This window comes from Capsicum annuum, chromosome 6 (assembly GCF_002878395.1).
Source record: "Capsicum annuum cultivar UCD-10X-F1 chromosome 6, UCD10Xv1.1, whole genome shotgun sequence".
In the NCBI taxonomy this organism is placed as follows: domain Eukaryota; kingdom Viridiplantae; phylum Streptophyta; class Magnoliopsida; order Solanales; family Solanaceae; genus Capsicum; species Capsicum annuum.
Window position 1 is genome coordinate 223,370,788 of NC_061116.1, and position 15,895 is coordinate 223,386,682.

At 33.9% G+C, this 15,895-nt stretch overlaps 2 protein-coding genes across 3 annotated transcripts; one reads left to right on the forward strand and one right to left on the reverse strand.

Annotated features, from left to right (window-relative positions):
• Positions 1–622: 622 nt before the first annotated feature.
• On the forward strand, positions 623–9,662 carry LOC107875499 (cytosolic enolase 3). 2 transcript variants are annotated; one of them, XR_001675837.2, is made up of 14 exons: positions 671–965; positions 1,051–1,205; positions 3,116–3,290; positions 4,047–4,118; positions 4,198–4,314; positions 4,970–5,050; positions 6,395–6,471; positions 6,539–6,642; positions 6,952–7,050; positions 7,127–7,212; positions 7,393–7,479; positions 8,866–9,063; positions 9,247–9,370; positions 9,481–9,662. XR_001675837.2 is itself a non-coding variant. In XM_016722236.2 (13 exons), exons 1-13 carry the CDS (start codon positions 861–863, stop codon positions 9,310–9,312), a joined length of 1,422 nt encoding a protein of 473 aa, XP_016577722.1. In that variant the 5' UTR covers positions 623–860; the 3' UTR covers positions 9,313–9,662. The 2 variants fall into 2 exon arrangements, 1 of the variants encoding a protein (XP_016577722.1); XM_016722236.2 differs by having other exon boundaries at positions 623–965; positions 9,247–9,662.
• An 834-nt stretch (positions 9,663–10,496) lies between these two features.
• Positions 10,497–12,382, reverse strand: LOC107875498 (proliferating cell nuclear antigen). The gene is made up of 4 exons (XM_016722235.2): positions 11,922–12,382; positions 11,147–11,299; positions 10,961–11,058; positions 10,497–10,878 (listed from the first exon to the last, which is right to left on the reverse strand). Exons 1-4 carry the CDS (start codon positions 12,238–12,240, stop codon positions 10,654–10,656), a joined length of 795 nt encoding a protein of 264 aa, XP_016577721.1. The 5' UTR covers positions 12,241–12,382; the 3' UTR covers positions 10,497–10,653.
• Between the last annotated feature and the right edge of the window lie 3,513 nt (positions 12,383–15,895).

Sequence of the window (15,895 nt, forward strand, 5' to 3'; positions counted from 1 at the left end):
ATAAATGAAAAAAAAATTATTTGGCTATTTCCAAGTCAGAGCAAATCAAAATGACTGTTGAGGTTTGCTACTGCTGCTCTGCTTGTTCTCTCTCTGGTTGCTTCTTGCCCTCTTTGTAAGTTGTTTTGGAAAATTTGTTCCTCTTTCTTGAGCTTAGAAATTCAAATTTGAAATTATCTTGATTTAGGAGAAAGTATTCTAATTTTGTGAATTGAGATGAAATAATTTTTCAAGAAGGTTAATTATTCTCAATCAAGTTCTAGAAGGTTAATTATTCTCAATCAAGTTCTAGTAATGTCAATGCCAATCGTTCTTATCTTATAACTGACCTCGATTTGTGTTCACTTAAAGTCGACTCGAGATAAAGAAGACCTATTTCTGATTATGATCCTTGAATACGAGATGAAGTGAGAAAATATTATATTGAAAAAGGGTCTTGTTAACCTGTCTTGAAACCATATAGTAAAATAGGAGGAAAAATATATCAATTTGCTTCAAGTTGGTTAAAAAGTTCACATTCCACTTGGTTGGAGTATAGTGTAAAGAAAGAGGCCGCATATTGGCTTTGTTATTATTTGATCGATAAGTTTATTTAATAGTTGATACTCAAAGAGTTCGGATACTGGATCCGCCTCTGGGCCATAATATATTCATGCAAGTTTTTTTTTTTTTTTTTTCCAAAAAAGTAAAAGAAGATAAAAAAAGGTACCGAGTAACAAATCACGATGTCGTAACGTGTAAACGGTGCTGTTTGTCCGATCGGCACCATTTTGTCCAAAGCGTTAGTGTTTCAATCTTTACTCAATTGCCTCTTCTTCATATTCATTCATATTCAGTTAAGGAGATTAGGGAAGAAGAAAATGTCGGTGCAAGAATATCTGGATAAGCATTTACTTTCTCGAAGAATCGAAGACGCCGTTAATGCCGCCGTTAGAGCCAAAACTTCCGATCCCGTTCTCTTCATTGTAACCTCCTTTTTTATTTTTTCAATTTTTTGTGATTTGATTCAAATGTAGCGTTTTCGATAACGGTAACTGTATGTTTTGATAGTCAAATCATATGAGAAAAGCTGTGCCTTCGGTGATAACAAAGGTTAAAGCGCGGCAAATATTGGACAGTAGAGGAATTCCGACTGTCGAAGTTGATTTGCACACCAACAAAGGCGTCTTCCGTGCTTCTGCACCAAGTGGCGCTTCGTCCGGAATGTATGTTTACGAAACTGTGTGTTTGTTAATTGAGCTAAAGTAAATTTAATCAATTAGCGGCGGATCAATCTTAAATCATTAAATGTGTGTGAATTTGGACCGTGTGTACGAGCCTATTTTCATGTAGTTAGACTAATAAGTAGTGCCATCTGTCTAGCATAGGTTTCGAAAGGATTAAGGAGTCGGTTGGTAGCTGGTTAGAATTGTGCAGGTATTATTAGTTTAGCTGTAATTGATCAGTTCAATCCCAGCTCAGTAAATGTGTTCGTACTTTGATTGTGTCTGAGCCAATTTGCATGCAGTTCGATTAATTATTAGTGCCAGCTATCTAGCATAGGTTTCGAAAGGATTAAGGAGTTGTTTGGTAGCTGGTTAAAATTTTGCAGGTATTATTAGTCGAGCTGTAATTGTTCAGTTAAATTCCAACTCAGTAAATGTGTTCGTACTTTGATTGTGTCCGAGCCAATTTGCATGCAGCTAGACTAATTTGTAGTGCCACCTATCTAGGCATAGGTTTCGAAAGGATTAAGGAGTCGTCTGGTAGCTGATTAGAATCATGCAAGTATTAGTAATGCAAGTATCAGTAATGCGAGTATTGATTATTTCATCTTCTACTCTGCAAAAGATAATACGCCAGTGTCCTTATAGCTTATACATGTAGGTTTCTACATTGCAAATCAAACATCATATTAATTTTATACATGAATAATTTATTTTCTAACTAGCTACCAAATGTTGTACAACTTATACATAAATTAATGCATGAAGAAATTGTTTCTTTATTAGATACCAGACAACTGCTAATTTAACAAATTGAGATTGAAATAAAATTCTAGTTAGATCATGGAGTTTTAATCCCACTCACCAAAGTTGGAGCAGATTGGTTCTAAACCAAATGCCGCAGTTGCTATTCCTATATGAGATCTCCGTATGGTCTCTCCTATGCCTCCACTATTACGTCTTACTCCTTGGGGATTCGGCTGCAGGAATCCTCTCAGTCCATTCTGTTTTATCAGGTCCAAGGTAACTCAAGTTATCTATGTCCTTAAAGTCGCCAAACAGAGGGAAATGTTCTTTTCTTCATAAAAATTGTTTGATGTATACAGATGCCCTTTTTCCTTTTTATCAAGTGCAAGTGCAAATGCCCTTTCCTCTGATAAACCAAAAAAACAAAAACGTTTTTGATGCGTACAAAGACCCATCTTATTTTATGTGTGCTTCTGCTTGTAGTGGTGCTTCTTCGGGAATGTATATTGTGTGCTTTCTTTTCTTTTCTTTGAAGTGAATTTTTTTCTCTTTTCTATTGTAGTCACGAACTTCAAGTTCCATAAAATTATTCATGCCTTGTTACTCTTTGCAAATTTGTCTTTTTTATTTTCCTTAACAATTTTCTGTGATGCATGCAAGAGTCTTTTATCCCCTGTTCATCTTTGCTAAAAACTTTTATGTATGTGATGGGAATGAGCGGGGCTCTTGATACTTTCTTGTTTTTAATTCAGAATTCAGATTATAATTCCGTTTATAGCTCATTTTCACTCCTGAATAAGAGGTACCTGTTGAAAAAAAAGATACTACTAAATAGAGGCTGGAAGTGCAACAACAACAACAACAACAACAACATACCCAGTGTATTCCCACCTAGTTGGGTCTGGGGAGGGTAGAGTGTACGCAGAGGATGTTTCCGATAGACCCCCGGCTTAGGACCGATACCCATATACCAACCCAAATATAAGTGTATATAACTAGAGGCTGGAAGTGCAATGCCGAAAATACAAACATTTCCAATCTCTCAGAGTGATTTCGTCTTTTTTGTGCTTGTTGCAGATTTGTATTTGAACATTTACTTAGCCACTGCTATTTATATTGGAGATAAAGCAAATGTTGTAATGATTTTTATTGTAAAATATCAGGTATGAGGCGATTGAACTGCGTGATGGAGAAAAAGGCACTTATCTTGGAAATAGTGTGAATAGAGCTGTCAAGAACATTAATGAGAAAATTTCAGTAGCATTGGTCGGTATGGATCCAACTTTGCAATCTCAGATTGATCAGGTCTTGACAGACTTGGACAAAACAGAAAATAAGGTAAAGTGTTCAAACAATTAGGTGGTTATCACTGAATCTGAGTGGCTCTACATATTTTCAGTTTCCCGCATAGTTTATGAATTTGGAACTTAGTACTTAAATGCTACTTTAGACTACCTGCACAATTTATGATATCTTAAAAATTGTCATCTTACATTTAGCAAAGATATTTTCTGGACTTCATGAGTTGCAGGAAAGTGTTAAACAGGAGTTGTTACGTTGAAAGATAAAACTTTGGAGCCTGGAGTTGGAGATGTTTTACCTAAGAGCCAACTGAAGTTTTCCCTATCTTTGACATTCTCTTCCGTCCTATCCATTTGCTTGGTTCTATCGAAGGAGTTTTTTCCCCTTAGACTGTTCACCAAAATCCGCGAACATAATATGAACAATACAACTTTCGTATCGTTTTCTGCTGACTATAGTTGATTAGTTTCCTTGAGCGAGCATTTGCATTTGTTTCCGTCCTCTTTGGTATAGTTGTCCTTTTTGTATCTCTGTGTACTATGGTTAAGAAAATATCTATCACTGGCTTTTAAAAAGTAGCTCTACGCTTTGGCTCCAAGTGTACCTTTTTTTCGGCCACCATTCTTGTGATGTGTACTAGAAAGTATTTCTTGCAATGATGATAGCTTGACTTTTTAATTGGCCTGTTCTCAAGTTCTCCATTTGTCAATATCTGCAAGTTTGATAATGTTCCGTTTTCCGGACATAATAACTTCCATGCTGAATGACCTTTTCCTTTGTCCACTGTTATAGAGTGAACTCGGAGCGAATGCTATTTTAGCCGTCTCCATGGCTGCTTGCAAAGCTGGAGCTGCTGAAAAGGAGGCAAGCATACTTTCTCTGTTTTATACCTAACATGATAATCTTCACTACATTAGGTAGCTCATCAGTCGAAGAACTTCAGGTTTCTCTTCACAAACACATTGCTGATCTTTCTGGTCAAACAAGCCCACTTCTTCCAGTTCCAGTCTTTACTCTGATAAGTGGAGGAAAACACTCTGGAAACGATTTGGCTATTCAGGTAAACCTGCGGTCTAATTTACTTCTGCATAGAATATTAAGATCTGCACAATGATTGCTCACAAATTCTTCATAGTGGTGGTGACTCATTATCTCTAAAATAATACCTATTACCAAGAAGAACAAGCCGGCGAAATGCTATTTTTTCATCAAGTTCCATTGAAAAGAAAATTACACATTGGTTTTGGGTTAATGATACTGACATGATCTCTTGTTCTTTAATTCTCTCACCAGTCCACCCACAATTCTTTTTTTCTTGCTTTTGCACTTGCACCCATTTTTGACATGTAGAGGGGTTGCTGACTTTTGCATAAGAGAGTATAATATATAAAAATTACTTCTGTTGTATGATTTGAAGAATTATAGATGTGATGCTGAAAGAAACTGGCCAGTCTCTACTTATCATAAATAGTTACTTCCAATGGCCAGACGTAAATTTAGATGAAGGTTATAAGACCTATGTTCGCTTAGAATGGTGGATGCAACTTTATTACCTAATACATTACCCATTTTCACTTTTGTTCTCTTCATACTTCTCCACTACGTTCTTTCAATTTCTTCAATGTTTTGATCATCTTGATATGGCACCCCTATTTTGACCCCAGAATGTTCTAAGTTGTAAATTATATCTGAAATTTGATATTGAACTTTCGCAGGAAATAATGATTCTTCCAGTGGGATCAAATACATTTGAGGAGGCTTTACAAATGGGTTCTGAGACCTATCATCATTTGAAGGTGAATTAATTCAACTAAAATATTTTTAACCTGTTATCTGATAATCTATCTCTGCTACATGAAGGAAGTTTGAACTGCTCATTAACTGATGACACAAAGTACATGTCTTATTAGCCTTATGTCTTCTCACGTTTACCCTAGAATTCTAGAGTGTTTTTTCTTGTTCTTTTAATAGGTGTTGTTAGTAGGCATTCAAACAATTTTTGGTTGAAGTTTGAAAAGAACAATTTTATGAAATTGAAGTTCGAGGGTATTTGGAAATTTTGTGTCTGGACATGAATTTCTCTTGGAAAAAAGTTGAATTTTGTGACTGGAAACCCTTATACTTGAAATAGTCATCAAACTAGTTTTTTCAAACGTAAAAAATTCTTTTTCAAGTTGAAGTTGAATTAATAAACCAAATTATAGAACGTGCGCTTATTTGAGAACTTCTTTTCAAATGTTCCAAATATTATCTATAGATAAACAACAACGTTCAAGTCAAGTGCCCTTCTAAATTCTAAATCACAGGAAAGTGAAGACATGAATCTTTTTTTTTTTGTGGATACACTCTATTTGCTAGCACAGCTGCTATCATCCATGAGTTTTGTATTAATCCTGGATTAGTATGCAACAATTTGTGCAGAATTTCTGTTAGCCCATACAAAATATACCCAGTTTGGAGAGGAAGGGTCTGGGGAAGGTGGGGTGTATGCAGCTCTTACCCCCACCTTTGTGGGGTAGAGAGGTTGTTTCTGATAGGCCCCTCAACTCAAGAAAAGATTGACAACAAAAATAGTGGAGATAACCAAAGTAAAGGAAACAACTTCAGTGATAAAATTTTGGAAAAATGGTAGAAATAATTTATGTTAGCCCAAAGTATGTCATTTGCAGTCTGTACATGCTGGCATATTAGATACCCTCCTATGATATCCACATGTGATACTACTCAGAAGAATTCAGAGTTGGGTTCTAGTGGTTCTCACCAGCTCAGTTACAGTGGAAAATTTTGTTGTAAAAGCATGTTATCTTAATAATATTTCTTGTTCTAGTTTTTGTTTAAAGGGTTTGTATCAATAGTCTTTGCTTACAATTGGAAAGAACCTTGAGATGCTTTGAAGGAGAGTCCACTTCATGTCCTTTTTCCAGTCTCAGAATCAAAACAAATTGTCTTTTTGGATCTTTACTGCTGAAGAAAATCGAACGCTGTAAATTATATAAATTTGTTGCTCGATTTGATTAGCTCCTTCAATTTTGTCAGGAGTTAATCCAGTTTCTGTACTGTTCCTTGTATCCCCTGGATGCATCAGTAACCTAAATTACTTTATCAGAAAAAAAAAGCCATTGCTTACGTTTAGATGGCAGGCAGTTATTACAGAGATACATGGTGCACATGGATGTAATGTTGGCGAAGATGGTGGTTTTACTCCCAACATCTCAAGGCAAGTTTTGACATCTTTGTTTTATGTTTCTCAATGAAATTCTTGACCCTGAATACTGCACTTGCAGCTTAAGAGATGGCTTGGACCTTGTTCAAAAGGCTATAGTGAGAACAGGATACAATGAGAAAATAAAGATAGCAATTGGTGTTACTGCCACTGAGTTTTGCATAGGTAATATATTCCCTTTAGTTAAAAAATCTTGCTGATTTTAGATAAGTATAATCATATGGTACTTTGTCATAACTAGTTGGGGAAGTCTTCAGTTGATAATGCATTAAATCCATGCTCACATACATGAAAGATTAATCAGCATTGAGTGAGAGGAAAATCGGAATCCACTTATTTACAATTTGTGATTTGTCTTTAGTCTTCTTCATGTAGTAGGTTAGGTGGAAATGGCGTAATGGCACGTCTCTTTGGTTGTGTGATTTATTTATATTCTTATTGCTGACAAACTGAGTTGTGCTGTTTCAACTGTAGGTACAAAATATGATCTAGATTTCAAAACTCCAAATAAATCTGGACAAAATTTTAAATCAGGACAGGATATGATTGATATGTACAAAGAACTCTGCGCAGGTATTTTCCTATCCATTGGAATGTTATTCGATGATGTCACATTCTCATCATTTCTTTTCCTTTTCTCTCTGTATAGACTACCCCATCGTATCAATTGAAGATCCGTTTGACAAGGAGGACTGGGAGCATGTCAAGTACTTTACTAATCTTGGAATATGCCAGGTTTGTCGGGATTCTCCCTGGCGATTTGATCATGTGATTGCAACATCTGCCCTGATGACTTCTCCCGTATACATACATTTACAGCGATTCTGCTATTTGCTTAAAGTCATGTGATATTTATTAAGTGTGATATTTATGAAGTGTCCTATCATGTGTCAAACATGAATTGCTTGCTGGCAGGTCGTTGGAGGTGACTTAATAATGTCAAATCCTAAACGGATCGAGAGAGCCATACAAGAGAATGCGTGCAATGCCCTTCTTCTCAAGGTACCTACTGATATTTGCTGGTACTATATATCTTTCATTAAAACAAACTTGTGTCCTTGGTCAGCGGCCATCCTGCACCAGTAGACCTCTTTCTCTCTATCCTGAAAGAGAGATGGTCATCATTCAAGAGAGAGAGGTTCCTGGTTCAAACTGTGACTGATCAAGGGCAAAGATTGTTCCTGTCTCCATGACACAGGTACTGTTAGGTAGAAAAAAGGTTCATACGATGAAAGTTCCCCACTCAAAAAGAGTTGAATCAATCATGTTGTAGCAAACAGTGTCGATTTGATGCGCAAAAGGAAAAACATCCTCTATAGAAGAGATCTCTTGAGATATTTCCTTGCTTTAAAAAAAGGATAAGCGATATCACATAGATTGTTGGTTGAAGGTTTTCAAGATTAAATCTTTGTTTTGTGAAGAGACAGCAACTGGTTGTGATATTATTGGAAGCAGCTGATTTAAACAGAAAAAATATAGATCTTTGCAAATACATCTTTCTAACCAATCAATCATATCTGCAAAAAGGGGTATCCTTGCAACTCAACACATGATATGATCATTCAGGATTTTGTGTGGTTCCACTGTATTCTTGTTTTCCTTTGGTATAATTGAGCTTCCTTTCTTGTTTCCTTTCTTGGATTGAACTAGACTCTCACAATCTTACGTATTTGTAGTTCTAGAAACTCATAGAATATTCCCCAATAGTGTAACATTTTAATTCTTTAGCAACCAATATGATTGGAGTTAAATTAGTTTTTGTATTTAAAATTTGATGTCCTGACAGCCTTTAAGCCTAGGTTAGTGATCCAACATTAAGATGCGGCTTTTTAGTTTTATGTCGAAAACTTGACTCATCCTTGAACCCAACCCCTGTCCAACATCCCTCACTGGAACCATTGCACCCACTATCTCTGTAACATTTTGCTTTTCATTAGTTAACATTCAGTTCTTTGTGCTTACTGCTTTTCTCTAATGTGGCAACTCTGGAGAGAACTTGTTCCTATACAACTGTCAAGAATTTCTTTAATAGTTTCAACAACTGTCAAGGTCCAATCTGATGGCAACACTGTCTCACCTACATTTGCACTGTTTTAACTTCTGAACCACTGCCTTATTATTAGTGATTTGAGATCCTAGTAAGATATGCCATTTTGATTACTTCCAGGGATTCTGATACTTTCTTGACTATCAGGTCCTTCAAATTTTCTTTGTTGAGTCTCTCCTTGATAGTATCATAAATCCTTGGTGGAATTGAAAAGTATCCTTTCCTTTTAGCGCTTAAATCTATTGAATACGCATGATACTGTCCATACCATCTGGAAATATCTGTAACGTATGTTACTGATGTAAAATACTCTCTGATGCCATGTATTGGCTGGGATACAGGTTAATCAGATTGGTACAGTGACCGAAGCCATTGAAGTTGTCAAGATGGCTAAGGATGCCCAATGGGGGGTTGTGATATCTCAAAGAAGTGGTGAAACTGAAGACAGTTTCATATCTGATTTATCTGTTGGCTTAGCTACTAGTCAAATTAAAGCAGGTGCCCCTTGCCGAGGAGAACGACTAGCAAAGTACAACCAGGTTTGTTTGCTAGCCTATGATTGGTTCTATTGTATTTTCCATGTTTAGCTGAATTCGTGCATTGCTCCCAATTTTTGTAGGTTTAGTCTCCCCTTTAAACACATCTATAAAATAGGTGTTTCCCTTGAACATGACTCTTTTTCTTTTCTTTTACCTAATTTGTAAGACTTGTTTATTTTGCAGCTGCTTAGAATTGAAGAAGAGCTTGGTGATCAAGCAGTTTATACTGGTGAAAAGTGGAGGAACTGATGTTTTTCATCAGAATTCTGTTTTTGGACATTCTTCCTGTTGCTTCCATTGAGCAGTAGTACAATCTCTTTCAGTTTGCAGCTAAACGGCTACAGTTATGAGCATTTTTCTCTGTGCATTACATTTGGCAATAACTAGAGTGTCTTCTGGCTTTTTGCATTTTTGCAGCTAATGATTGCGGATTGCAGTTTGTGGGACAAGACTGTTCTATGTAGTGTTTGAATCTGAAATTTTCCTGTATCTAGATGCATTTTTGGATCGACTTAGAGAACAGTCACAAGATGTATGAGTTTTTTTGCAACTTATTAGTTATTTTGATCTTACGAGCATAAAGGTTGATTTGGCTAGCATATTGCGCATTTCTACAGTTAAAACTGATTGACTTCCCTATTCTTGTTCCTTTGACAAACGGATCAAATTGCATCTTTAATCTATGATTAATGATATATAATTGGCAGTACTAGTTTCTCACTTACTGAACTAAAAGTTTGTTGTGTCTATGCAAATAGGATGTAATTCTGTTCTCTCTTCTCCTCAATGAAAACTTCCACATCAACCATTTTCCTACACCTCTAAAGTAGACTTTGGTGAGGGTAAAGTATAGCAGTTCATACCATTATATCAAACAAAGTAGAGAGGTTTTCAATAAACCTCAACAGGATAATCTTTAGTGGGATTTGAACTGAAATGTGCTCTCAAACAAAGTAGAGGTTCTTTCCAATAGAACCTATCAGAATAAATGAAAAGAAATCACCTCTTCATCTAGTGGGAGCTGAATTGAAAGATGCTCAACCTTCATCTAGTGGGAGCTGAATTGAAACATGCTCAACCTACTTTGTTGACCATTAGCACACCTTTAGCTGCTAGTCAAACAAATTATTAGCCTCGTATATTTCATCTTTATCATAGACAAGAATATAGGAATTGATACGCGTACTCCACTGGTCAGACACTGCTTACGATTAGCCAGGTATAAATTCATACATCATTTTTAACAGCACTTGCGCATTTCAGTTTCTTAATAATGTTAGTGCCAATTTCTTACAATTGCATAACCAAAATCCATCCCTTTTCACTCTTGGAACTATATGTAGAGCAGCTCTATAAAAACAAAAAACTTAAATGTAAATCCAATAGAATAGGTAAAAGACATTCTATCACCACATGCAGATAAGAGAAGAAAAGGACCAAAACAGCGGGAAATACAAGATATCATTGATTAAACACAAAATTAAAAATGTCTCGCCAGTCTAAGCTAAAGCTACATATTGCTTGCTTGAAAGACTCAAATGAGCTTGCATCATTCCAAACGAGGCTCAAAATAAATCTAAAAACATAAAATCAAGGCTTGGTTTCCTCTTCATCCTCTTCGATCTTAGGTGCCAGATAATACCTAACATAGCCCATCTCCGCAATCTTGTACTCAACAACGACAGGAAGCTCTGAGGACAAACTGATAGTCACCGTGTTAGACAACGGAGATGCTTTTGTAAAGGAGTTCAAATATCTCAGAGCAAATGTCAATGATACCGGCTCATTCATCTCAATAACTGTAGCTTCTTCAGGCTGCAATTCAAAACAAACAAGTCATACGCCAGCTTATCACATTAGCCACAAAAAATAAACACAATAAGCAAAAATGATCTACCTTGTCAACAGTTGTATTTTGCCTGCAAACAATATTAGCAGTACCAATGTCACCTCTGGTTGAGAATTTAACACCTTCCTTTGTCACCGAGATAACAACTGCAAATATCAGTTGACACAAAAGTTAACATGACATCACCATTAATCAATTTACTAAAGCTACATTATCAAGTGAGACAAATGGCACCTGTATCTCCAATGCTGCTAAGGTCTTTGCAAATTCTACCAAACTCAGCAGAAGGCATTCTAACAATAGCATGGTACTCTGCTTCAGGAATCCCAAGATGCTCACTGTCAATGTCCATTAGCTTCATCTCAAAATCAGCAATCTTGTCTTGCGCTGTGATCCATAACAGTCATGCAAAAATCAGGATCAAATAACAAAATTTAAAACAATATATTAGCTTAATACACAATACTCTGTCCCAATTTCACAAACCAACGTCAATTATACAAATTTCAAGCAAAATCAAATTAGTTTAAAACAAGTTTATTTTTTCTATACACACTAAACTGCTCAGTTCAAAAATTCATAATAATTTAGAATTTAACACCAAGTCCAAACTCAATAGTACTATTAGCTGCAATTTTCTCACATTTATAATTGAGAATCAAATACTATGCCTAAACTCCAAAAAGGTATTAGCTTCAATTTTCCTAACATTTATAGTTTAGAAACAAATAATATTATGCCGAAACTCCAAAGTACTATTAGCTTCAACTTTCCTAACATTTAGAGTTCAAAATCAAACACTGCATAAAAACTACAAGGAACTATTCGCTACATTTGTTTTTTTCACATTTAACATGCTAAGTAAAGTAATCACAAGCAAGAAGTGTCAAATAAAGTATCAAAATTCAACTATATACAGCATACATTAAAATCTCCAGATCCTATTAATCAATTACACAACACTATGAAACAACAAATTTGCTTCACAATAACCAGATTCGGAACTTACTTGGACTTTCAAACATGAAAGTGACGGTATCACTGCCATCGTCAGCCTTGATAGTGATGATATCATCATTACCAGCACATTTGAGCATTTTCGCCATGTTACCAAGGTTCATCCCCATTGAAATGTTCCGGTCACACCGGTAATGCTCAAAACCCTCAGATCGGAGCAACAGCGCCACCAGTGCCACGTGGCTGGAATCCATGGCTTGCAGAGAAAATCCGGTGGCGGAACAATCGAAGTTCGCATCGTTCACCAGATCCTTAATCGATTCTAGAACTTTCTTCAGTAAACTTCCTTGAACAAGGCGGAGTTCCAACATCTTTTTGGGCGAGGAAATTAGGGTTAGGGTTTTTCAAAAGGGGAGGGAGGGAAAAGAGAGGGAAAAATAGAACAAAAATGAGAAGGAAAATGGGAATTAGGGTTTATATAGCTGCTGGGAAAGTGTGCTCGAGAATTTAGGGCTCCCTATTGGCGGGAAATGAACTGTCAGATAATAAAAATAAGTTCCCGCCATTAATTTGATTTTGGGCTTCTTTGGGCCCATAAATTAGGCGGGTTTGCTCTGGAAAAGTCCTGGGCCTTAGCCCATTACAGTTTCATAATAATTGTGTTGTATATCGATTGCTCTTTATGCAAATGTCTCCTCTTAGGTTATTAGTATCATTTAATTTTTGTTCCTTGTAAAGCTTTGTAACTATAATTTTCGGCTTGACAGAACATTAGCATGTCATCTAATATTTAAAAAATTTTAGACTATGCTCTTATGCTTTCGTATAATATTTTTAGTTGATCAAAATGACTTTCTAGATTGTTCCTAAAAGTCCATAACTACATTGGGGGGGGGGGGGGGGAGGGGGGAATACCATTTAAGCGGTTATTACAAAAAAAATAATTATCAATTTTTCTTAATCATAATAAAGAGTCGAAAGTCCAATTGATGGTGTTATATACTCGTTTATTATAATTAAATTAAATTTCAATATAGCTTTAAAATGAGTATATTCTCATACTAAATCTATCTATAAAGCGATTACTTAACCACTATTTATTTAGTCCTTGAAAGCGCATCTTTGCTCTTCGCAACACATGTAAAAGAGACTGGAATTAGCTTTGCAAGTTAAGCTAAGTTTACCAATAAAAAATTGTCCACGTTCACGTCTATTTCCTCCAGACATATACTGACAAAAATTACGTGACCTTCTTGCCTTTCTCTTCCGACTTACACCTCACTTTATTTATTTTTTGTAATTATTTCATTGGATTAATATGTATTTAGATAATTTAAATTGTTAACTATTATAATTTATAATATTTTTTATGTAATTTTTAAATAATATACATTATTTTTCTTGTTCAAACTTTTGTGGCATTAATAGTTAATTATATTTTTAAAATAATTTTAATTTTTAATTATTGTAATTTATAATACTTTTCTTTCTATTCCAGTTTAAATAACATTAATATAATTTCGAGAGTCAATCAAATAGTTTATATTTTATATTTTTTTAAGTTGTTAATTAGTGCGATTTACAGTATTTTTTACATATTTTTTTGAAATATATAACAAATTAAATTATTTCCAGATATCTTGAGTTGTTAACTATTGTAATTTATAATTTTTTTTATGTAATTTTTGAATAATATATGTTACTCTCCCTATCCAAAGTTTCGTATCGTCGATAGCCAATTATATTTATTAAATAACTTTAATTTTTAATTATTGTAATTTATAATATTTCTTCTATTTCAATTAAGTGACACAATGTTAGATGATCATAATAATTAATTGGGGGTGATATAGTAAAATCACGATTGAAGCTGCGAAGCATAAATGTCTTAAATGACTTACAACAAATAATTAAAAGTGACATAGCAAAATTACTATAAAAAATACTCATGAAAAAAAATAAGTGGACCTCATATAAAACATCCAGTTAATTCTAAACTTCAAGAGTTAATTTATCATTTTTATATCTATCTTACTTTTATATTAAATATTAATAATTTTTTAATACCTAAATAATTAATAATAATTAATTAGGGTGGTATTTAGTAAAATCATGGTTGAAGTAGTTGAAGCAAACATGTCATAAATGTCTATTTTATTTTTTAATTAAATATTACTAATCTTTTAATACCTAGATTACTTATAATAATTAATTAGGGTTGATATAGTAAAATCACATTTGAAATAGCTGAAGCAGACATGTCATAAATATTTAATTTATTTTATTTTTTAATTAAATATTATTATTTTTTCTTAATACCTAAATGACTTATAATAACTAATTAGAGATGATATAGTAAAATCATGAATTATATATTATTAATTTTTCAATATATAAATGACCTGTAATAATTAATTAGATGTGATATAGTAAATTAAGGTTAAAGAGACGTGTCAGAATGTCTATTTTATATTTTAATTAAATATTATTAATTTTTTAATATATAAATAATTTATAATAATTAATTAGGGGTGATATATTAAAATTACGGAGTAACAAAAATTTAAATGCGAAATATAGTGAAAAATTATTTACTTTTAAGAGAATAAAATAAAAAATATATGAAATATTTAATTATACATTTTAATAAGTATGGGCTCCATCATATTCAATTGAACTTTGGTATCATTGTAATTAAATAGAAAAGGGAAGACTTTTATTTAAAGTCATGGTTGTAATTAAATAAAAATGGTTGGACTTTTTCTTTAGATGTGTTGCTAAGATTCAAAAAGTAAAGCATTAAAAGAGAAAAGATATTTTTTCCCCCTAAATTTGTCGTCACAACTCACTTTAACACTTAAACTTAACTTCCGTTTATTTACCCCCTTAACTACTTTGAAATGAATTAAATTTCCCCTTATAGCTGACGTGGCAAAAAAAAAAAAGAGCGAGTGATTTTTTTTTAAAAAGATCACTTTATTGCTATTATTATTATTATTATTATTATACATGCATATATATATATATATATATATATATATATATATATAATATAAATGTCTTCTATGAAGACATTTTCATCTTCTTCATCACTCCCCTTCCCCACCCCCACCCCCACCCCACCCCCAATTCTCCATTTCTTCATCTTCTTCATACCCCCACCCCGTTTCTTCGTAATTCCATTCCTATCAAGTCCTAATTAATCCAAAAAAAAAATTCGACAATCAAAAAGGGTTCAAGATTGATGAACAAGTTTGATTCTTGGTCAAAAATTTCATGTCATGCGAATATCATCTATGCCATTTTTGAATTTCAGACTGTTTATGTCATTTCTGTAGACAGTTTTGAGTAAGAAATTGAAAATTTAGGAGTTTTGGAATTTTGGATTTTGGTTAATGTGAAAGAATTTGAATTTGAGACTTTGTGTATTGATGTGTTTTTGTGATCATGTACTTGTATTTAGTTCATTGATGGATTTGCTCAAGCTAATTCAAGTTAATTTTGCATTTGATGAAGAAAAAAAATCATTGAAAAAGTTTGTGGTAATGGTGAAAGAAATAGAAAAAGTGATGTTTTTATGTGAAGAAGGAGAAGAAGGAGGAGGAAGGGGAGGGGGCGGGGGTTGCTGTCTAATGAAGAAGTAGACGAAATTGGGTTGGGATGGGTGGGGGTTGTGAAAGAACGAAGTAGGTGGGGGGTGTGAAGAAGAAGAAGGAAGGGTGTGGGGTCTAGTTTATTTATATAAAATATATTTTTTTATAAAAAAATACTCTTTTAAATATATATATATATATAATATATATTTTATATATATAAAAAAATAGTATATATAAAATATATAAAAAGTTAGTGTGTGGGATTATTAAAAAAAAAAAAAACTTACTTGGCAAATGACACGGCACTGATTTGACAATGACGTGGCGCGTGGGTAGCGCACTCTTCATCGTGAGAGTGATATTCAGTTTTGAGGGGTGAAATAATTCACTTTAAAGATGTTAAGGGGAGTAAATAAACGAAAGTTAAGTT